This window comes from Sorex araneus, chromosome 3 (assembly GCF_027595985.1).
Source record: "Sorex araneus isolate mSorAra2 chromosome 3, mSorAra2.pri, whole genome shotgun sequence".
Classification (NCBI taxonomy): domain Eukaryota; kingdom Metazoa; phylum Chordata; class Mammalia; order Eulipotyphla; family Soricidae; genus Sorex; species Sorex araneus.
The window spans coordinates 146,438,442-146,464,099 of record NC_073304.1 but is presented as its reverse complement, the minus strand read 5'-3'; the positions used below and the strand labels follow the sequence as shown (position 1 = coordinate 146,464,099).

Here is a 25,658-nt window from a genome sequence, read left to right as displayed (position 1 = left end):
GGCTGTTTGCCTTGCACAAGGCTGACTGGGATTCAATTCCAGCATCCCACATGGTCTCCTGAGCACCACCAGGAGTAATTACTGAGTGCAAAGCCAGGAGTAACCCTGATCTCTGGGTGTGACAAAGGAAGGAAGGAAGGAAGGAAGGAAGGAAGGAAGGAAGGAAGGAAGGAAGGAAGGAAGGAAGGAAGGAAGGAAGGAAGGAAGGAAGGAAGGAAGGAAGGAAGGAAGGAAGGAAGGAGGAAAGAAAGAAAGAAAGAGAGAGAGAGAGAAAAGAAAGAAAGAAAGAAAGAAAGAAAGAAAGAAAGAAAGAAAGAAAGAAAGAAAGAAAGAAAGAAAGAAAGAAAGAGAGAGAGAGAGGGAGAGAGGGAAAGAGGGAGGGAGGAAAGAAAAAGAAAGAAAGAAAGAAAGAAAGAAAGAAAGAAAGAAAGAAAGAAAGAAAGAAAGAAAGAAAGAAAGAAAGAAAGAAAGAAAGAAGGAAGGGAGGGAGGGAGGGAGGGAGGGAGGGAGGGAGGGAGGGAGGGAGGGAGGGAGGGAGGGAGGGAGGGAGGGAGGGAGGGAGGAAGGAAGGAAGGAAGGAAGGAAGGAAGGAAGGAAGGAAGGAAAAAATGTTAAACTGTTAGTGTGGGGGCTGGAGTGATAGCACAGCGGGTAGGGCGTTTGCCTTGCACGCGGCCAACCCGGGTTCGAATCCCAGCATCCCATATGGTCCCCTGAGCACTGCCAGGGGTAATTCCTGAGTGCAGAGCCAGGAGTAACCCCTGTGCATCGCCAGGTGTGACCCAAAAAGCAAAAAAAAAAAAAAAAAACCTGTTAGTGTGAATGTATACAATCCCTTAGCAGGACAGGAATGAACAAACATTTCTTAATCTAGTAGAGAGCAACCATAATTGCCATGAGTGAATGGCCAACTCCTGAGGTGTTTGTCTTGCCTTTTAAAGAAGTTCCTTTAAGAGAAGTAATGGATGAACAGGCATCAGGGCTTCAGTTATACCCATGATATGAATGACCTACTGCCTGATCTAACCTATTGCCTTATATACAAAACACAAACTCAACAAAACTGAAAACGTGAGATCTAAACTAAGGTCACTGAAACTGTAACTGTGCCTGACAAGTTGACAGGCAGGGATGGGGTGGGGGGTTGGGGTTGCAAGGGAATATAGAAACACCAGTGGAGGGAAGTTGACACTGCTGGTAGGATTGGTGTTGAAATATTATACACCTAAAATATCAATTCTCAATAACTTCGTAAGTCATCCTTCTTTAATAATAAAAAAGAAGCTAACTAAACTCAACAAACAAAAACAATAATACAAAAGGCTCAACTAGTGAAGAACAGCATAGTAAATCTTCATACTTAACAATCCTCTGGTGAGACATAAAAATTTTCACAGATTTTCTTTTATCAATTATTTCTGGAAATTCCTTTAGCCTTTGGCTGTAACAAGCACTAATAAAACAAATTATTGTGTGTCTGCTAAGGGGGCAAGCTTGGGGAATGGTGGGAAAATGGGGACACGATGGAGGGATGGTCATTCAGGTAGTGGGATTGGTATTGGAACATCAAAAGCCTGTAGGTAGCAACTGTACTATGAACAACTTTGTAAACCATGATGTTTAAATAAAGTCTTAAGAAGATTTTAAAAAAAATAAAGAACTTCCTTTAATTCTTCTTGCAAGACCGGTATCAAGGCTAGGTATTCTCTAACCTACTGCCTGATCATGAAGCTCTGTATCATTCCTTCAAATCTGGAAGATAATCTAACTAGACAGAGTATTCCTGGTGATGTGTTCAGTTCATTAGGGTTTTACATTATATCCTTCCATTCTCTTCTGACTCAGTCTCATTTGATAGCACTGTTGTGAGCTTTCCTGTGTTTATAAGTTCCTTTTTTGATCTTGCTAATTTCAGTATTTTGTCTCTACCTTTGGATTTTATCATGAGTGAAAATGTGTTTTGGATCTTCCTATTTGAGTCTATTTTCCCTGGGACCCTTTAAGTCACTTTTATCTCGATGCCTGTATTCCTTGACTCTCGGAAATTCTTATCTATGGTTTCTGTAAACTATTTTTCTTCATCAAATTTACCTTCCTGTTCTTCAGGGTCTCTGATGATTCTTAAATTGTTCCTCTTGAACTTGTCCCATAATTCTTTAGTATTCTATTCATTTATTTTCAGAGTTTTCCCAACTTCTATGGTTTTCTAGTAATTTCTTCCATCTCATCTTGATCTTTTCCTAAATTGTTGTTACTCTGCTGCTCACAGCTTCTAGAGTTTTAACATCACGTACCATACTCTTCATTTCTGCCTAACGTTTTCTCATTTCAGTTCTCATACTTTTTGTGCTTTTCTGACTACCTGTACCAGTGTTTCTCTGAGCTCTAAATATCCTCACAACAGTTTCATTAAAGCCACTATCTGAAGAACTACCGAAATGGTAGGTGCTAGATGGGCCTTCTGTGTTACTGTTTTCACTCAGTAAGCTTGGTGGGCTTCTACTCGTCTTCCTCATTGAGCTTTCTGTGTTCCTGCTGTGCTGAGGGTGAATCTCCATAGCTAGCTTCTCTGGGAATTGCTCTTTTTCTTCCACAACCATCTTCACGTGGAAGGGCCAGGTAGCGAGCAGAAGTTTAAGAATGTGGAGCTGGGTCTGCTGAACTGATTTGAGGTTCTGTGTGGAAGCTGGAGATTTACCTCACAAAGTAGGATACAGTAGCAAGCAGAGGTCGTTCTCCTTTATTGCTAATATAACTATTATTATATTTATTTAATATAATTAATAAGTTACTTTAACTTAGCAGATAAACTAGGAAAAAGAAGCTTGTAGTCTTTTAAAGGACTGAAGCTTTCGAAGGCTTAAAGTGCAGTGATAGTATTTGCCTCGCATATGTAAAGTCCTAGGTTCAATCCCTGGCACTTATGAGAAATTTGTTTCTCATTTTGGAAACTAGTACAAAGATTTTGGCATTAATGTGGTCTTGTTCAAAATGCTTCTGTTAATATGGTTTTGAAACAAAACAAATTAGTCTTAAACTCTTCTAATTTGCAGAAGTAGTTCAACTTCTCACTATATTCTCCGAGGGGTACTAGGAGCACCAATTTTATTCTCTCCAATAGCTTATATAGTTATTAAACTCAAACAATATTTAATTAAGGACTAAACATTTAAAATGGATGAAATGTAGAAACTATCTGCAATATAGTTGCTTAAGAGTAATCTGAGCTCAGCTTTGAAGTTCTATGTCAGTCACAGAAAGTAGAATGACAGCCCATATTAGGTAGAAAATTCGGTATATTTTTATAAGCATACAGAGAAATAAAATAATGTGGTTCTTATAAAAGTTTCATGCTACAGAATCTGAGGTCGTTCTGGGACATCCTCCTATACTGAGTTTTATCCCTCAGTACCTAAGTAATTGTAGTTCCTCAAATCAACAAACTTAAGTCTGTTGATTTGTTAGTAACAATAACCATAATCATCAACTATACATTGGCATTAGTATTGTGACTGCAAACATATATAAATATGTTCCATAATATGTAGATGAATTCACACAATCAACAGAAAAATGATGAAGAGCATATTTAAAATTGCTATCTGGGAATAATGGAGGAGCTCAGTGGCAGAGAATTGCCTCATATACAGGATATCTGGATTCAATTCTCAGCATTGCAAAACGGAAACAAAACTGCTATCTAGATTAGATGAATTGAGTATTTTATCCAAATACTAAAAATACATAAGAAATGAAGAGGTTGAATGATACTGAACTGTACTGAGACATATTTTAATGAAAACAGCCATTTCTCAAGCAAAACCAGGCTTTCAAAAGATAAAATGAGAATACAGTAAAAAAAAAAGTAATTGCTAACATTTAAACCAGGAAAAAATAAATACTAATCTTTTTATTCAGAATATATAAAAACTCCAGCTTAAAAAAAAATACTCTAACTCTACCTAAAAATATTGCTGAGTATAACCCAAACTACTTAAATTTCAAAATGTGCCTGCAAAGAGATAGGTTGGGGGGGTGGGAGGGAACTTGGGATAACTGGTGGGTGATGTGGACACTGGTGGGGGGGATAGGAACACTGCCCAAGCTCTCTTATCAACAACTTTGTAAGTCATGGCGCCAAAACATAAATATACATGTATATCACTGAACTTATTCAAGAAGAATCTTATTTACATTATAGAAACGGTATTTGTATTTTGGTAAATATTTTATTATTACTTTTAAAAAATTATCTGTAAAAATCTATTAAAGCCCACACCATTCTCTACTTTATCTGATATATTTCAGAAGCATCTATCCAAATAAATTATGTCACCTGACTCAAAAAAAATGTCATTCTGATAACCACTGAAAAATGACAAGTCACTATCCTATCAAAGAAATGCCATAAAGTGGCCTAAAAAGACAGTACTGGAGTTCAGGTGCTTGCCTTGCATACAGCCAATTCAGTTCAATCCCCAGCATATATATAGTCCCCCCAAGGGCCACTCCTCAGCAGAAAGCTAGGAGTGCCCCTTAGCAGCACTTGGTATAACCCTGACCCTCACCCCCAACAATGGAAATAACTCATATTTTTGAAGTTCGTATCAAGCAAACATAATGAATCAGCATTTTTGAAAATTATGAATATTTAATATAGTTATGCTTTTGTAAGACAAAGTTTCACATATGATTCCAACAGAAAACTAGATTTCAAATTGATTAGGGAAAAATCAGTAGAAAGAAGAATGCTTTTCTAGTGTGGCACATAACCCTCATTCAATTCCTACTATCAGAATATACTGTATATAAAATGTCTTTTAAAGTAGATACAAATTACTTTAGTATAAGAGATAATTTTGTGATATTAAAAATTATAATTAGCCTTCTGGCTTATATTAGGTACAGAAATTTATAATCTATTCAGCATTATAAGTGTCATATTCAAATCATTTTAATTTATTTTTTAGCAGATCTCAGGAGTTAATTGTTGGTTTCCCAAAATAGACCTGGATCATGACTTTCAATATAATCAAGGAGAGAAGTAAAATGGTCACTAGAATTCTATTGTATGAAACAATCAAAAGAGTAAAATATTCTCTTTACTTTCCATAGATTGCATTTTCAGAAATTAATACATGATAGATATAGAAAGAATTTAACAAAGAAAATCTTTGTATTCTTTGCCAGAGGTAATTGACAGATGGCAAATATAAAATGTTTATGGCTATAAAAATATGTCTTGTGAAATAAATTTTATTTTTCTTTTTGGGTCACACCTGGCGATGCACAGGGGTTACTCCTGGCTCTGCACTCAGGGATTACCCCTGGCAGTGCTCAGGGGACCGTATGGGATGCTGGGAATCAAACCCGGGTCAGCTATGTGCAAGGCAAATGCCCTACCCACTGTGCTATCGCTCCAGCCCTCCTGTGTGATAAATTTTAACATGTGATTAAAATAATATCCAAAAAGAAATTAATTCATAATATCTATTTCAAAACAAGAATTCCCCACCAGTAAGAAACATAGCAGCAGAATGTCCAGAGCCCATGCCAGGCTATTTTCACCGGGTCACCCTGGAGGGGGGTGGGTTGAGTTTCCCTCCCTGCCCCAAGCAGCATATTGGCAGCCTAAAACCTCCAGAATCCAACCACCACCATGCTCAAGGCTATTCTCCACATGCTCAAAGGAGCCTCACCCAAGAGGGAACCAGCAGAAAAACCCAGGTATGCGGAAACCTGTCACTGAGATCTCCAGGTCTGCTCAGATCAGGACTGGGCCTCCTCCACCCAGTTCCCCAGTTTTCCAGTAGCTTGGCATTCACACATAATGTCATCAATGGCCAAGATTCAGAGACTATAAACCAAAGCTCCCAGAAGAGTGATGCAGAATTTCCTGGAGCATGCAGCCACATTTGTGGCTGCGTGACCTCTTATACTCTAGCCCACTTATGTACCAAAAGTAGCACACATTTGTTTGGTTTTAACATACTTGCTTTTATTCTCTTATACACGGGCTTAAATGGCTCCAGAATGAAATACAACCTTCACACACTTCCCTCTTATTGTGGTGGGAAGGTGTTCAATGGTGGGATTGGTGTTTAAATATTATCTGTAATGAACTATGAACTATTGTGAACTACTTTATGAAAATAAAATATATTAAAATTGTGAAAAAAACACACAGCACATTTACCACACACACACATATGAAAGGGGGAGGAAGAAGAAAAGCAAGTATTAACTCCAGTATTATATAAGGCACTGCACATTACTTAACAATCACAATCTCAACACTCTCACATTCTCACAGACAACCAAAAACTTGAGGTAACTAACCTGCTAAATATCATTATGAAAGAGTAAGGACTCAAACCTCACATTCCAAACATGTGCTTTCCTCTACATGAAAATGCTTTGCCTTGATATCTATGGCACAGAAATTACAAAAAGGAAATATTGGTAATAGCATGCTTTTATATAAATAAATCCATTCACCAATGGATAAACTGTTATATCTACACAGAACACTACAACAGTAAAAAAGGAATCAACAACTAAATACATGAATAAATCTCAAAAACATTATGCTACACAAAAGAAGTCAATGTTTCTTACTGTAGGATCAGTATTACCAGAGGTTGGCAGTAGGGAAACGGGATGACCATAACATGGAAAAAGGGGATTTCTAGGTATGAAAGAAATTTTTTAAATCTTTTTCATTATGCCCGTGGTTATTAGACAATATGTACTAGACAGTAACAAATGTAAAGTTGCAGCAGAATATATGAATTTTACTCAATTCAGCAATACCTCAATAAACTTGACTTCTAAGATTCTATCAGCTTATCATAATTTTCTTTATATAAGTGATGTTAGAATTTCTCAGAACACAGGATCACAATTTCTAAAATCACCTTTGACAAGAGTCTTGTGCTTTATCTGTCCCTTCACTGTTCTTGTGCTTAATGTTGCAATACTCAGGGTTCCATATGTCTGGTGCGGTGCTTACACATTTTTACTTTCAGTGCTCACCAGGAGTCATACATCAGTCAGGTTGTGGATAGAACTTGTCCAGCTGGCCAAGGTGCCAACTGAGGTTACTGAGGTTTATACGTTCTTATTTGAAGTGCAAATAAAAGTCGTGTTATCAAAATTACACTGCAAGTGACACACATACTCACTGGCAGTTAACAAAGAGTCTTAGTATGAAACATAAATAATGATCTCCATACGAAACCAACTGAATCACAGTTGGTGGAAAAGACTTAAAGATTTCAATTTCACAGATGTCTTATGTAATTCTGATACACACAGGTTTGAAAACCTCTCAGCCATAATATAAGCAAACTTTAAAAAAATTTACTAAATATAAATTGGTGCTTTGATTAGAGAAAGAATGGCAGTATAATTGAGTGACATAAAATCTGAAAATTACATATTGAGTTATATATAAATAAGATACGTGTTATTTATCTGGTATTTTATAAATGACATCAAATAAATATTTCATATTACTTTATTTAAAAATGAACAAAATGTTTTCGCATTTTATTACATATAAATAAAATATCAGCAAATATAATACCAGTGTCTGGTAGTTTTCTGAGCTGGTGGCTCAGTGCAGTTACCCATCCAAACTCCCCTCTCCTGGAAAACAGCCCAGCTGAACTACAAGTGACCCAGTGAGACTCAGATCTGCTGGTGATACAGCGGGACCTCGAAGGACCTAAACTCTGCAAGTGAACTGGCCAGACCCTAAGTAAAGGAGCTGGTGCTTGGCTCTTCCGCAGCTCAGACCAGCTGGAAGCATGGTTTCCCAGCTGACAGCTGCTCACACCATGACCAGTGATCTCTCCCTCCACTTCCTGTAAGATCCACATCTTGGCCTCTTATGCTGAACTTTTGCCAGGGCAACCTGACTAAACCAACCACATTAGGCCAACAGTCTATTAGCCCCTACTCCAATCAATATTCTCCCAAAACCACAAAAATAGCAGTGAGCACAAGAAGCAACAGAACCCTAATCAAAGTGTAGCAATGAGTTCAGGGCGAAGAATGCATTCTCTGAATCAGCACAAGAGGCTTCACACACTACAAAGAACAAACTGGAAGGGAATATCACTGAAGGGTAAAGATGAGACCATCATCCACCCAGTTCCCCCAGAGTCCTCCCTGATTGTAGGTGTGTATGTGTTTGGGGTGGGGGGGCGGGGGGAGTAGCATACAACATGCCAATAGTGTACTAGAAAGAATCACCTCCGGACTACCCCACAGGCACCATGGGGAAATAGCTCAGACCCTCAGTACAGGAAGTGGACAAAGGCAGAAGCCCTGAAGCCTCAACAAGGAATATCCACCTTCATAAACTCTCTCAAAAACACAGGAGAATATGAGGACAGAAAGGAGAAAACTACAAGCAGAAATGTTAGAATTAAAAAATTTGGTAGATGAAATGAAAGACTCAGTGGAAGCCTTCTATAATAACAGCAGCTTAAGACAGAATCACTGAGCTAGAAGATGAAATGCAGAAAAACTCCAGGCAACAATAGAATGGGAAAAAAACCTCAAATTAAAAAAAAAAAAAGAGGCTGACAAGAGAACTTTGGGATGAATTCAAGAGAAACAACACAGAGAATCATAGAGTACCGACGGGCAGGAAGGCAACCACAATGATAAAGCAACAGTCAAAAACATCATTGCTGAAAAGTTCCCAGAGCCAGAGCACACAGGCATCCAGATCCAGGAAGCCTGAAGGGTACCAATTATAAGAGACCTGAATAAAAAGACTCCAAGACACATTCTAATCAGAATAAGGAATACCATAGATAGAGATACAATACTGAAAGCAGCAAGATCAAAAAAGTTTCAAAATTACACACAAAGGAGAAAGAATCCCTAAGATTTACAGCAGACCTATCAAACAAGTCCCTATCAAATAAGATCTAACGAGGGCCAGAGGTGAATGGTGGGATATAGTAAAATAAACTTAATGAAATAAATGCCTCACCAAGAAAACCCAGCCAAAAATCCCATTCAAATCTGAAGGAATGATATACAACTTCACAGATAAACAAAAGCTCAGGAACTTCTTAGGCTCAAAACCAATTTTGAAAGAAAATCTGAAAGGGCTACTTTAACACAAACCCCACAAACACAACAAACTTCTACAGAAAGATGGCACAAAACCCCATGACAGTAATCTCTATCAATGTTAATATTCTAAATGCACCAGTTAAAGGACACAGAGTGGCAAAATTAAAATGAATCCAACACTCCTCTGCCTACAAGAACTTCACATCTGAAGAGTCAGAGCAAACACAGATGCAAAGTCAACGGTTGGAAAACAACTCTTCAAGCAAACAACTACCTCAGAAAGGCCAGGCTGGCCATAATAGTGTCAGATGTCATAGATTTCAGACTGAAAAAATATAAGATACAATGAAGGTCATTTCTTAAAAATCAAGGGATATGTACACCAGGAAGAAGTCACACTCAAGATACATGTGCACTCCAAGGGACAGCAAAAGATTTCAAACAACTAATAGACTTCAAGGAGAACACTGACAGCAGCACAATAGCAACTGGAGACTCCAACTCCACTTCGTCAACTCTTACGAGAGTAACAAGACTAAAACTCATCAAGAAATACTGGCTTTGAAGGAAGAAATAAAAAAGAGGGGGCATGGAGAGATATACAAAACTTATCATCTCATGAAGATGAATATATATTCTTCTCCAGTGAACATGGGACATCTCCAAGACAGAGCACATGCTAGATCATAAATCATACCTCCATAAAATCGAGAGGATAAAACTATCAACTATCTTTACACACCATGATGAACTGAAAGTAGAAGTTGATTACACGTAAAGAAACTGTGGTTAAATCTACACATGGAAATATTATGTAGACACTAGAAAAAATGAAGTCATAAGTTTGCTTATATATGGACACGAAGAGTATCATGCTGAATGAAATGAGTTAGATGGAAAGGGACAAACACAGAATGAATGTACTCATTTGTTAGATATGAAAAGATGGTCAGGAGGGCCAAGAGGATTGGTCTTGGTTGGAAGCTTGCCACAAATCAAGATTGGGGGGTTGGAGGGGGGAGGGTGTACAGTTAGGGTAGAGAAGAGATCACTAAGATAATGAGAGTTGGAAATGACAAGAACTTTGGACAAGAACTGAGTGCTGGGGCTGAAGCAACAGCACAGCGGGTAGGGCATTTGCTTTGCACATGGCCAACCTGGGTTTGATTCCCAGCCTCCCATTTGGTCCCCTGAGCACCGCCAGGAGTAATTCCTGAGTGCAGAGCCAGGAGTAACCCCTAAACATCGCCCAGTGTGACCCAAAAAGCAAAAAAAAAAAAAAAAAAACCTGAATGCTAAAAGGAGGTAGAGTGATATACATGATAACCTTTCAGTACCTGTACTGCACACCACAATGCCTAAGGTGGCAGTGGGATGGGAAGAGAGGGAGAGGGCAAGGGAGAGGGAAGTGTTTCCCATAGAGGTAGGCTGAGGGGGGGAATGGCAGAAGGGAAACTGATGGTGGGAAATGTACATTAGTGAAGGGTTGGGAGTTGGAACATTAAATGAAACCCAATCAGGGCCAGCGGTAGGATAGCACAGTGGGTAGGGCGTGTGCCTTGCACTCGACAGACCCGGGTTCGATTCCCAGCATCCCATATGGTACCCCGAGCACTGCCAGGAGTAATTTCTGAGTGCATGAGCCAGGAGTAACCCCTGTACATCATCGGGTGTGACCCCCCAAAAAAGCAAAAAAAAATAAATAAATAAAATAAATGAAACCCAATCATAAACAACTTTGCAAAAATGTATCTTATAGTGATTCAATATTAAAGGGGAAAAAAGTTATCTACAAAAAAATTAAGAAAACACAGAAGTCCTTTTTTATGACACATAAAACAAAAACTTAATTTTTAAAAACAGGGCTTTCATAATTATTTAAATTACAAATAAAGTACTGAGAAATAGTCTCTCAGAAATAAAACAGAAAAGATTCATAACCAACTTCTTTCTTTAATTTCTTTCTCTATTATTTTCCAACTTCCCTATCACTGCTGGTCTCAAGTGCCTGTATCTATTATACCAAGCCTTCCAGAAATGAGTCAGAATAGTACTGTTCTTTTTCAAAATTCTATCAACAAACTACATTTTAACTGCAATGGCAAAATCCTGGAGAATAATCATGCCTACAAAAGAGATGTGACTATGTAAAGATAAAATGTGTGATCGATTTGTGTTTTATTGATATTTTCAAAATGGAAAAATCATTATTCTCAAGGAACAGTTCTAGTTAAGCATCTGGTTCTTTTAGTAAACTTTTACCTTAATTCAATATTACGCCACCTTAAGAGCAATATGCTGCTAGGGAAATCTCTCAATTTATTATATTTCATCCACAACCTCTTCCCCCAAATCAATGAATTACTGGTTTTTGCTTACCTCCTCTCCTGAAAGATAAAATGCTGCTAGTAGGCCTCCAATAAATCTAATGTTGACTTCAAACACAGATACCTCTGAATTCTGAAAAAAAACATATTAAATATTAACATATTGAAGACTTACAGTTTTTCAAAATACTTTAAATATTTCATGTTTCTCGCAAACTTACTGCTAAAGTTAAATGAAATTCCTACAGCTTCCTAGTGGCCAAGACCAAAAGGTCATTTCCATTTACCTTATATATTACTGTGAAATTATTAAAATATTTGATACTATTGACTATTCTTCTTATGAAAAGCCTCTTCTTGGGGCTGGAGCAATAGCACAGCGGGTAGGGTGTTTGTCTTGCACGCAGCCGACCCGGGTTCGATTTCCAGCATCCCATATGGTCCCCTGAGCACCACCAGGAGTAATTCCTGAGTGCATGAGCCAGGAGTAACCCCTGTGCATCTGTGCATCTCCTGGTGTGACCCAAAAAGCAAAAAAATAAATAAATAAAATAATAAAAAAAAAGAAAGAAAAGAAAAGAAAAGCCTCTTGAATTCTGGTGTATCTTCTCTATAAGACATTTTCCTTCATTGTAATTACTATACAGTGATACTGACATTCATTTCTACCTTTCCTTATACATTTCAATTTTTTCAAATATATAACATTATAAAAGCTTTCGAAAATCACTAATATAATTAAAGATATATTAATTAATAATGCTATAAAAACTATAACCTAAGCAGAAATTAATTGGGATACTCATTTCACATATACATCAAAATGAAGTCCCAGCAATTTAAAAATAAGTACAAAAATTGACAAATTAATATATAAGAAAACATGATAATATGTAAACTCCCTTAAGGTTGGCATATACAAGCATAAAATCAAGAGTATGGATAAAAACTGAACACAGAACCACTTGTTATCGTATCACTCTTTGTCCCATTGGTCTTCGATTTACTCAAGCAAGCACCAGTAACATCGCCATTTGTCCCTGTCTCGTGCTAGTGTAGCCCAATGCTATCTGCTTGCTCCAGGAAGAGAAAGAGCCTCAAATCGTTCATACAGGGATTTGACAAATAAATCTGACCATTTAGTTGGTGGGCGGCCATGTGGTCTTCTGACGTCCCATGGAATCCAGTCAGTAACAGCTCTAGTCCAGCGGTCGTCTCTGAATCGTCTTACATGACCAACCCATCTGATTTTTGATGCCTTGGCAAACGAGATAGCGTCCCGGATTCTTGACTGTCGACGGAGGTCCGGATTCCTTCTCTCACTTGAGTGAGATGTGATACTCCTGGCATAGCTCTTTTGATTCCTCTTTGGGATACCTAAATAGCGTTCTCATCCTGTTTGCACAGGGCCCAGGAAGAACGATGGAATCAAAAAGATGCGCCCAGAGTTGGAGGTTCTTCGTTCTCTTAACCACTTTTTCGATGCTCTTGAAGGCATTCCACACTGCTCTCTTCCTCCTGCACTGTTCTGGCGCCAAGTCATTCCTCATGTTGATTTCTCGACCCAGGTACACATAGCTGCTGCATTCGGAGATGTTCATTCCATTGAGAGCAAATGGAGCTTCGGGGACTAGTTCATTTTTCATGAGCATCGTCTTGTTGAAGTTCAGCTGCAATCCGACCTTTCCACACTCATGGTCGAAGCCGGCCAGCATTTGTGCCGCTTGGCTAATGTTAGGTGTTATGAGAATAATTTCATCAGTGAAGCGGAGGTGATGTAATTGCCGACCGTCTATCTTCACTCCCATTCCTTCCCATTCCAGTGGTCGCATGATGTTCTCAAGGGCGGCACTGAAGAGTTTCAGTGAAATGGTATCACCCTGCCGCATCCCTCTCTTTACATCAATGATCACTTGCTTGTAGAATGGTGAGATCCTGGTGGTGAATCCACAATACAGCTCTCGGAGGACTTTGATATACTGAGTTTGAACACCCTGTTTGGCCAGGGCTTCGATGACTGCTTCAGTCTCAACAGAATCGAAGGCCATCTTTAAGTCGATGAACGTTAGACAGAGAGGCATCTTGAACTCTCTCGAAACTTCAATGAGTTTGGTCACTGTGTGGATATGGCCTATCGTGCTGAATCCCCTTCAGAACCTGGCTTGCTCACACGGTTGTCCTTCGTCTAATGTTCTGCCTATTCTATTCAGGATGACATGAGTGAACAACCTGTAGATGACAGACAGCAGGCAGATTGGGCAATAGTTGCTGATGTCATGGATGTCTCCCTTCTTGTACAACAGAACGGTCCTACTGGTTTTCCACTGAGATGGAACTTTGCATTCAGACAAGTAGCATGTAAAGAGCCGAGCCAGTGTATTGATGAGTACTGGCGGCAGATTCTTCAGGAGAATACAGAATGATTTGATTTATTCCCAAATACAAAAAATCTATTTTTTAAAAAAGAAATGGACAGATGAACAGGGCCTGGAGAGAAAGTACAGTGGATAGGGTGTTGCCTTGAGCCCAGCTGACATATGTTCAACTCCTGGCACCACATACTGTCCCCCAGTCCCTACCAGGACTGATACCTGAGCTCAGAGTCAGGAGTAGGTCCTGAGCACTGCACCTTAGTCCACACACACACACACACACACACACACACACACACACACACACACACACACACACACACACACAAACGCACACATGCACAAGTACACATACCCACACAGGAAAAGTAAAAGTAAAAAGAAAATTTGGCATAAATATTGCAGTATTAATAACCCTACGACAGAGTCTGTACCTCTGCATTTTGATAGATATAGATACTAGTAAGAAAAATTCTAATACTGGGAAAGAAGTATAGGAATGACAGGTAACATGAACAAAGAAACCAAAGAATACATGAATACATACAGAAAAGACTAATATAAAAATGACATTCATAATTTTAATAAAGATTATAATGACTTTCCAGTATTTATAGAACATATTTGCTAAAGCAAGACTATTTCTCCAATACAAAATTTTTTAAGAACCTAGCTGTCATCTCAATCTACCCTTGAAAGTAAAGTGCATCTTGTAATTTACATTGCATCATATATTCCCAATACACAGCACACAATGCACACCAGTAAATGTTCCTATTCAGAGAATAAAGGAGCTGTGAAGAACCTAGGCCGGTGAGCACCACACACCAGAGAATGCTCCGGATCCCAGACCAGGCCAATAACACAGGGGTGCCCCATATGGAGAAGGTGCAGTCTCCCCGCTTTCTCCAGATGGAACCCCAGCAACACTGAGCTTCTACTAACATGGCTTCCAGTATATGGGGACCAGGACTAAAGCGGCCACGCAACCTTTCCTGATATACAAAAAAACATTCAGGAGCGGCTCCTTTGCCCCTGAATGGCCAATGATCCCAGAGGCACACAAACCAATCTTGGAATGCAGCAGCTGCTGGCACAAATGCTCCTGGACTGTGAACTAAGCTATGGCACCATGCAGCCCCAGGAGAGGAAGGGTTTTTGTCCCTCGGCCTTTTCCCCTTTGCGGCAGCATGGCCATCGCCACCTTTCAGAGTCAATTGGACAGAGAGGTAGGAGCTTGCAGTGATGGGGTGCTCGGGAAATCTCGCGATGGGGGGGCAGAGGGCAGAACTGGCCCTGCTCCCCCCTGCCCAAAGGGGAACCCCAAGCAGCCTCCCACAAACGGTTCCTCCACTCCTGAACGGCCATGTTCCCAGAGGCACACAAACCAATCTCGGAATGCAGCAGCTGCTGGCAGAAATACCTCTGGACTTAATTACTAAAATACCAGGATTCCAAAACCGTGCGGCCATTATTGCAGCCATGTGACATCATATGCTCTTCAGTATCAGCAATAGAAAACAAATGATCTAATGATGCCTTTTTGGCAGGTCTGATTGTTGGGGGAAAATTACAAATAATATTACTGGGGATTCTGTCGAAAATTGAATGTAAACAAAGTAAAGAGAGAGTAAAGTGAAAATCATCTGCCACATAGGCAGTGTGGAGGGTGGGAGGGGGTATACTGGAGTTCTTGGTGATGGAACATGTGCACTGGTGAAGGGATGGGTGTTTGATAATTGTATGACTGAGACTTAAACCTGAAAGCTTTGTAACTGTTCTCATGGTGATTCAATAAAAAGAAAAAAAGAGAGAGAGAGAAGAAGGGAAACAGAAGAAAAAGCCTCTTTTGCTCACTAGATTAATATAAGCTTCTAATTAGTTTTCCTGTTTTCATTCATTTCCCCTTCCCAATATCCTAATTTGTCTAGCACTCTGTGTGGATGGGTCTCCCAGGCACTGAAGGAAGTCCTGGATCCTCTTTCAGCTATTCCAGCCTAGGGCCTGAGATGTGATACTAACGGGTCTTGCATTGCCAGACCACCATCTGGCTGAAAGGCTCCAGGCCGAAACTTTTCAGTGTTGAGGCCTCCAGGACTGTACCCTGCAGTGCTTGGAGAATCTTTTGGAACCCAGAATGGAAGAGGGGTCAACTGCATAAAGTTAAGTGCCTTTACCCCGGTACTATTTTTCTGGCCTCTACTCAGCATATTTAGTTAGTGTGTTTTCAATCTTCAATCCGTTAGCTGACTACTCTACAAACCTTTACAACTACTTATGGTGATTCAGAAAAAAAAAAAAGATTGGTAGGACCATACATAATCAAATTCCCCACAACCTCTTTAAAGTCCTCTCCTACCAATATCCCTTCAACTTACTTTACTACTATCAATACTATGAAAGGGGTTTACCGCTGTTCTGAATTGTCACTCACTCGCATGTCTGTTTTTACACTTTACCTGCAAGGCTGTGAATGAATGTCAACCATCAGAAAGTTCATTTCTGACTATTTATCATGGTTAGGGAAGAGATCCTAAGTGTTTTAGGCTTCATCAGTGAATTGCCCCTATTCCTCCCCAAAGAGGGGCTTACAGTCCTTTTACAAGCACTACTAATCCCCTGAGTTTATCTTTAACCTTTCCTTTGTGTTTTACCTCTCATTGTCACAATTCCCAAAATCAGTCTTGGTTACTTAGAAGTCAAAACTTCTGGTGACTCTGGACTTTGTATTTGTAGTGATTTACTCTGCTTTTCTATTTCCCCTATAACTTTTCATATTTTACTATAGAGCAATGTTCTTTGCTTAAAAACAGAAAGACAGTTAATGCTGTGCTCTTAATATGTGGGAGTTGATTGGCTCTGAAACATATCTACTCCTGGACAGCTATCAGTTGCCATAGTTCCTAACACCTCACAGTACTTGGGTGGACTGGGGGTGAGCAGCAAAGCTACCCAGGCATTGAAATGGGGCAGTCTAAACCTATAAAAGCATGGTCTTGATGCAAGCCATTATGACTTAAGATAGAGATCCACCACAGGCAAGGATGAGTTGAACTGGCCTGAGGACTTAGTCTGGGATACACCGCAAAAGCCTTACTTGCCCTCAGAGTCCAGAAAACTAAGTTTTGGAATCTATATCTCTTATTGTGTTTATCCAAATAACTCCAAGTATTAGTAAGAAGTAAACTTAATTGTTTAATATATACTATTAAAGGGAAAAAGAAAAACATTATAATGGTTGTTGTCCCTGGGTGAATCTCTCTGTATAGTCCCTGAGAGACAGTATCCCCTTGAGTTAATCCCCCTAAGAGAATTCCATTCATTCAGTTTGTAAATGATCAATCACACCTATGTGTAGTTCTATACCTTGAACTCCCTCAGATGTTCTATAAGTATGCTAAAAGCTCTGCATTAAATGCCGTTTTGACCATCTTTCTGTGGTTCCTCTGCTGGACAGACCAGGGAGGCAGTTCTCGGCCACCAAATGCACTGCGCACCCTGAATAAATGTCTACCATCAGAAAGTTAATTTCTGACTATTATAGTTAGCAAAGGGATCCCTCATCAATAATAGTACTTGCTCTGTATTAATTCCCAAACCAACATTGATTATTATCTGATTACTATATTTTTTATAATTTTATATTTTTTAAACATACACCTTTCTTTCACAAATGAGTTGAAAATTTCTAGAAGGAAATATAGAGGCATTACTCAATCTTAAGTAATAACTGAGAACCTTCCAAAACTGAAAATTAAATCTTCAGATTGGTAAAACATCTAGTCCTTATGCTGATTAGCCCACCCAAATGAACATGTGGTAAAAAAAAATTACAGAACAGCAAAGCAAAAAAAAAAAAAAAAAGACAATGGTTCCCCTTTAAAATATTACCTTTCTTTTTTTCCCTTTGCTTTTTGGGTCACACCTGGCAATGCACAGGGGTTCCTCCTGGCTCTGCACTCAGGAATTATTCCTGGCGGTGCTCAGGGGACCATATGGGATGCTGGGAATCAAACCCGGGTCAGCCGCATACAAGGCAAACACCCTACCCACTGTGCTACTGCCCCAAATATTACCTTTCAAAAGTCATACTGCACAGTTTTCCAAAGCACCAGAAAAACAGGATGACAATGAAACTGTACTTTTAAAAAGTTAAGGAAAATAATCTATCTCTGACACGATAACCAGCCATATCGGTAAGATATTCACAGGCTTCCCTTGGGCCTTCCCTCCAGAAGCATCACCCAGGAAAGCCTTTCGATAGCTACTCCATGTAAGATAATGAACCTACCCATACTTATTCCAATCCTACTTGTTTCTCATTGTTTCATTTATTGTTTAGACTTATTTATTTTTTATACTTGTTTATTTATACTTATTTATTGCTTCAAGTAGAAAACAATTACACATGAAAGGAAGTAAATGAGCTAAATTAAACCATTCTAAGAGGTAAAGTCAGAAAGGGAATAAAAAAAACTCTTCCATTTCAAATTCTGATAAATATATATGCTAATACTCCAAAACAAATAAAAATGGAAGCTATAAATGTCAAACTAGTAGAGAAAAGATATTTAAAAGTAGAAAAAATTAACATGAAGTATTATACAAAATAAGACAGAAAAGAAAAAGTACACTAATGTACATGGCAAAACTAAGATGGAAGACAACTCTAAATATGTTCCCACTGAAAATATAGAGATCTCATACACAGCAGTTAGAATACGCTGAGACTAAATAAAAGAATAACAAAACCCAAATACATTTACATGCAAAATAATGCAACTGTTTTGTACTTGCTATTTTTGTAGATTTCAGAATGCTTTTTTCTCCCTTACAGGGCCAGAGAGATAGTACAGCGAGTTGGCTTGTCCTGCTCTGGCTGAACCAAATTCAATTTTCAGCACCACCAGGAGTGATCCCTGAGCACCACTGGGTGTGTACCGGACCGCCCCACCTCCACCACCACCAAAAAACAGAACAAAACAAAATTTATAAATTCAAATGAAATTTTTGACACAGAAAAGTTAAAAGTGAAGGAATAGAAAAGGACTGCATTGATTATTAAATTATGTTTTCTCAGATCCAAGCCCCCCTTTTCACCCTGGTATGCTTTTTATACTCTTTTACAGTGGTGTACTACAACTGGAGCTTAGCAAATACATTCCTCATTATCAACAGATTGCCTTACAGGCTCAGCAAATAGCTCTTTCTACTAAGATAACACAAGGTGGGGAGAAGCAATTTATTCCTTCCAATTTATTTCTAGATTAGGACAATGTCTAATTGGCCATGGTTCTTCACCTTGCAGTGACAAATATTTTCTGGTTACAAGGACCATATCATGCACGTATCTTCCCAAAATCTGTTTCATTGTACCTCTCAGAGAGTCCAAGTACTACAAAGGCAGAGTTCAAAACAAGCACACAGTCCAGCTCCAAGGACCTATCTAAGAGTTCCTAAAATACCAAAGACAGAATCTGAAGCTAGTAAATTTAATGATCCCACTTTCCATAGTTCTACTAGTCCCCAGAGTTGTAAATGCTTCCTGTAGTTACTTCCTCCTGTGATACTACAGTATTTCCTTTTTGTCTTCTCGGTACTCCACTACTTGGTTAATTCCGAAAGATTAAATTTTCTAGTTGAAATGAATGCACAGCTCTGGTTTTTGATGAAGTCAAGTGATAAAAAGCATCACTGTATCACTGTCATCCCGCTGCTCATCGATTTGCTTGATCGGGCACCAGCAACGTCTCCATTGTGAGACTTGTTGTTACTGTTTTTGGCATATAGAATACACCACAGGTAGCTTGCCAGGCTCTGCCATGCAGGTGGGATACTCTTGGTAGCTTGCCGGGCTCTCTGAGAGGGACGGAGGAATCGAGCCCAGGTCGGCCTCGTGCAAGGGACATGCCCTACCCACTGTGCTATCACTCCAGCCCCAATAAAAAGTATACACCAGGGGAGGGAGGAAAAAAAAAAAAGTATACACCAGCAAATTACTAGACATAAACTAGACATATCATGAACAGAAGCATAGGTACAGATGCCAATTCTGTGCAAATTAATCTAAAAATTTAATCCAAAACTCATCAAAACATCAAGTTTTCCACAGTTTAAAAAAATAAGCTGAGAATTACTAAGATCATTCTCAAACATAAAAAAATCAATTATCAAATTCAGATATAATTATGAAACTTCATGGAGACGTTACTGATGCCCACTCAAGCAAATCGATGAGCAATGGGATGACACTGATACAGTGATACACAGCTAAATACTGATTCAGGGATAAAGAAAACAGTAAATAAACTACATTAATACTACTGTACTATGACTAATGTGGCATGTGTAGTTATAACGGAAAAAGTAAGTAGTGTAAACTCAATAATTGTGTATCTTGCAAAACATACAAAATCAATTCCACATAAAGACAGAAATACAAAAGTAATTCTTTTTACTTTTGCATTTTATGTAAGATTTTCCACCATTCACCAAGCCTAGACGTAAACAACAATAAGAATTCCTACTGAGATGTGATCTAAATGCTAGAATAATATAAAAAGAAAGATTAGCATCAAGGCAAGCCATCAAGAAATATTTATGGATTTAAATTATAATTTGAGTGATTTAGTCTAAGGGAGAAAAAAGCATTCTGAAGTCTACAGAAATAGCAAGCACAAATACCATAAAAGAACACAATGAATTGACAAAATAGCCTAGACATCTTTTAGGTGAAGACTAGTGATAATAATTTCTACCACTTACTAATAATTTATACATACCAGATTAGCTCAAATAGTACTAACAATAATGCTGTGGTGAGCTTCAAACGTTAATAATACCACTAAAGTATGCAATGAAGGCTGAAATGATGATATAGGCCTAATTATGAAAACTTATCAAAGTGCCAAATCATTCTTTTTTAAAATCTACATTGTTTCAAGTAGCTTATACTTCCCTGTACTTCTAATTCAACATGTTCTTTTTAAAACTCTAACTTATGCCTTAATATACCTAACACATTGTTTTAAAAGCAAAAAAGAAAAAGATGATAGGCAAGGTGTGCGTTTTATGAAAAAATAAATAAATAATACCCTTAACAGAGAATAATTCCCTTGAACTGTCAGCACAATGCTCCAAAATATTATTGTTAGACACTTTTTCTTTTCATCTTTAACCAAAGAAATTATCAATGGAATTCTTACCACGCTGAAATCAAGGTTGTCTTTAATCCATTTTTGCCCATCTTGGAATTCTTCATGAAGACCCATGATATAAAGGGTATCCAAAGCATCTACTATGGTAGCACCCATCTGTGAACTCCCTGTATTTGGGGGAGTCAAAAATCATTAAAAGTCATTAAAAGAATGACCTTTCATATAGGTCTATTTTATTTCATATAATAAACCAAAGGAATATAAGGACCAAAAAAAATCTAACATACTTCAATTTTCATAATAATATATATTGTTTAATATAAAGATGATACATTGATAACAAATGGTAAGACAATTAAAAAATGGGTGGAGGAGGGTGTTAGACCATTCCCAGCAGTGATATGGACAGATTCCTGGTTGTGTGTTCAGGGATTACTCCTGGTGGGGCTTAGAGAATATATGTGGTGCCAGGAATCTAACACGTCAGCAGTGAAAAAGGCAAACACCTTACTCACTGTAGTATCTCTCCAGCCCCAATAATAAAAAATTAAAAATAATAATTTTGATTAAATTTCTTCCTGGTTAAAATCTATCTGTTTCACTGAAAGGTTTTTTTTTTAAGAAAAAAAAAAGAATTAATTCAAGAAATGGAATGGGTCCTTCAAGATGGTAAATTATTTTAAAATGTCTGGATGATAAAGTGAAATAGAAACTATAATGCATCTTAACAATAAAAAATCAGGTAGAATATACTGAAAAGAAAACCATAAAACAAAGTGTCAACAGAGAAAATAAAAATAATAGATAAAGCCATATTCAAGAAAGAAACGTCCTGATCTTAAAGGAAAAGTTCTAAGGAAGACTATAATTTCAATAAAGCTAGCTAATACAAAAACTAAATAAAATAAGTAAGCACAAGGAACAAACAGTTCTTGCTAATGAATTTTACTGCAAAAACTCCTGGATAAAATAATAGCTACACAAATATTATAGCACAGTAAAAGAATAAATTAGAGAGAGCAAATGGGTTCTCCCCAAACAATGAATATGATTATTTCTACCTTTTTCCCTCTTGAATTTTGGAGCCATACCCCGAAGTGTTCAGGACTTACTCCTGGTTCTGTATGCAAGGATCACTCTTGGTAGGGCTCAGTGATAAAATCCAGGTTGATCAAGTCCCAGGCAAGAGCGTTCATAGGTAAACCAATCAGGTATAAGGCATTATATGGCTGAATTAGTTTACTAAGAACTGATTTAAGATTTGGGATTTGGGGTGTGAGTGAGGCCTCTCCCAACCCCAAGGGATCCAACCTTGGCACCCAAATACCTCCAGAACTCAACCGCCACCATGCTCACAGCCATTCTCCACACATTCGGGGAGAGCCTTACCCACTAGTAAACCTATCCCTGGCCCACGTGGCCACATTTTGCAGCCACGCAACATCTCATACCTCACACCACTCATACTCCAAGAGTAGCACACCACATCTGATGGTGTTTAAAGTAGAAAACAACCAATCTTAGAGGGAAATATAATTTTACAAATATATATACATTTATATGTATGCACACAAGGCTCAATTCTAAATAACATATTAGTAATCTATTGTAGAAGGGCTTAATGATGCCTTGGTGAAATACAACAATCTTCATGCACTCTCCTCTAAAGAAAGTTTTTTTGGAGCATTTTCAATGATTCATTCATAACAAACAATACAAAATAAATTATTTCAATTCTGCTTTGGGGCAGAGGTTGGGGTTCAGGATAAAAACATCCAAAATATGGTGGTGGGAAGGTATAATGGTGGTGGGATTGGTGTTCGAATATTAAATGCAATCAAATATTGTAAACTACTTTATAAAAATAAAATTAAATTAAAAATAAAAGAATAAAATACTTAAAAAAAATAATAAAAGATTTTGGGGTCTTTGTTCATGAGGAACACTGGTCTAGTTTCCTTTCTAATACTTGGTTTGGTATTAGGACTTTTGTGAGCCTGAAGCAATAAAACAAATCTGAGGACAGTAAATACCTAACAAGAATATATTTAAAAATATAATTCAAAAATTGATAGAACATAAAAATTGAAAAATCCAAAATTAGAACAAGAGACTTTATACCCATCTCTCAGTAATTGATAGAACAACTAGATAGAAAACATCAGGACAGAGAAGAACTGAACATCGGGACAAAATAATATACAGAGAATATCCATCCAGCAATAGCAATCTGCACACATATACATTCCTTTCAAGAAAAACTGAATATACATTAAGAAAACATATATTCTGCATTATAAAGTATATATCTTAACTTAAAAGAACTGAAATCATACAAAGTACATTAAATTAAATTCAAAATAATTGATAAAAGGGAAATTTCTTTGCATTTAAAAATAACCTGCTCACGTAAAAATTTTAAAGAGCAAACTGAATAAAATCAAATGAATGAGACTGAAATCATATGAAAATAAAACACAACAAACCAAAATCTTTGATATGTAGCTAAAGAATCACTTTAAAAGAGATTTGTCTGCCCAAAAGAGGAGAGGGAGAAAGAGGTTGGAAGGGAAGGGGGGGGCGGAGACAGAGACAGAGAGGGAGAGAAAGAAAAGAAACATGTCTACCATAGAGGCAGGGCTTGGGGAAAGGGGATGGAAGAGGGGAGGAACCTGGAGACACTGGTGCTGGAAAATGTACACTGGTGGAGGGATGGTATTGGAACACTGTATGACTAAAACCTAATCATGAACAGCTTTGTAAGGGTCTTCTGCACAGTGATTCAATTAAAAAAAAATTGAAAAAAGAAAAGAAAAAGAAAAAAGAAATTTGTCTGTTACTTGGACCAGTGCTCAGGGACTACTCCTAGCTTTGTTCTCAGGGATCACTCCTGGTGGTGCTTAGGGGATCATATTAATCTGGGGATCAAACTCGGGTTGGCTACATGCAAGCCAAGTGCCTTAACTTTTGTACCATCTCCCCAATCTCTTAAAAGGAAATTTATAGCATTAAATGTTCACATGCTGAAAGAAAAACGAAATCCATGATACTTTCATTTCAACAAACTAGAAAAACAAAAATAAAGTCAACCCAGATCACACAGAAGAAAATAATAAAGAAAAAGGCAGAAACTAAATAATTGAAAACAAAGTAAATATTTAAAAAATCAATAAAAACTTTTGAAAAAATTAATAACACTGATAAACTCTAAAATGGCCAACAAAGTAAAAAAAAAGAGGGGTAAACATGAATGACAAACATTAGGAATTAAAAAGATTATCACTATAGAACATTTAGTACATGTTCTGTGTGACTAAGACCCGCCCCCTGTGACTCAAGAGAAGTCTTCTTCCAAGTGATTACTTATTTCCCCTCTAGTTGTTTTAAGCAGTGCAAGAACATATTCAACTCTCCCTACTAATTTCTGGACTGAAACTTTATTAATACAGTAAACATCTTTTCAAAATACCTTTAGCTGTAGAGTACTCTGGATTCAAGAAAGAGTCCCACTCTTGCCCTTGGCTGTGTCCCTTTCTGCCAGGCTCACCCATGGCCTTCAAGGGGGCCATATGAACACTGTGATCCATCCAGTCCAGGGCAGAGGGGAGGTCCAGGGGAGGGAGGGAGGCTGTTGTATCTCCTGTATCACTATAGAAGACACAGACATCCAAAAGGACTACAGTATAGTCGGTTGATGGATTGGGCGGGGAAGGGGGAAGACCCAAAAATCTGAGAAAAAAGTATTTTAAAAATCAAGCCGAAAATTAAGGTCCAACTTTCCTGTTAATATACCTCGGAGAGCCCAGCAAGCCACTGAGAATATCCCACCCGAATAGCAGCATAGCCTGGCAACCTATGGCGTATTCGATATGCCAAAAACAGTGACAAGTCTCACAATGGAGATGTTACTAGTGCCTGCTGGAGCAAATCGATGAACAACGAGAGAGTGATACAATGCTATTTTAATCTTCTTGTTTGTTTGGTTCTGGATTTTTGGCTACACCCATCATTATACAGGGCTTACTCCTGGCTATGTGCTCAGGGATCACTCCTGGCAGGCACTGGGGACCATATGGGGTGCTGGGGATCAAACCCAGGTTGGTCACATGCAAGGCAAAAGCCCTACCTGCTGTACTATTTCTCCAGCCCCAATTATTCTAATCCTTTAAAAGGTCACAGAATTAGTTTGATATAAAGAGGCAGTTACTTAAAAAGCAGATCTGATTTAATTAACCATGAAATATAGTATTTTTTGTTGCACTAAGGTCTTACTGTGGCATTCACAAAGCAATAGGTGTTCTTACAATTGTACCTGTGCTAAAGAAATACACTTTATTATTAAGAAGTGGTTGCCACTGAAGTAAATGACCAATATGAGATCTCTGGTGTCTCTGATTACCGAAAGAAAAATGTGCTCCATTATTTCTCCATTCCGATACCTTTCATAACTTAGGAGAGATTATCTTTTCAATTATTTCTTTCTTGACAGAAAATAACCAAGCAAAAAAAAAAAAAAAAGCTCTAACTGTACCAGAACTTCTTTTTGAAAAGTCTATTTTTTTTTCATTAAATAGCTTTTGAACCTTTCTTAAAAATTAAAAAAAAAAAAGCAAGTAAGAAAAGCAGCATTAGAGAAACCCTTCCAGTGTCACAAAGGAAAATGCTACTATTTGAATTACTATGGTGGTGCATTACAATCAGAGCAA

At 38.0% G+C, this 25,658-nt stretch overlaps 1 protein-coding gene across 1 annotated transcript in view; it reads right to left on the bottom strand.

The window, feature by feature from the left end:
- MAN1A2 (mannosidase alpha class 1A member 2) overlaps positions 1-25,658 on the bottom strand; it is a 150,508-nt gene that overhangs the window by 74,619 nt on the left and 50,231 nt on the right. Inside the window, exons 4-5 of the mRNA XM_004614424.2 lie at positions 21,001-21,119; positions 11,476-11,556 (exon numbers count right to left, since the gene is read on the bottom strand). Coding sequence (XP_004614481.1) covers positions 11,476-11,556; positions 21,001-21,119 — 200 coding nt within the window. The remainder of the gene's footprint in view (positions 1-11,475; positions 11,557-21,000; positions 21,120-25,658) is intronic.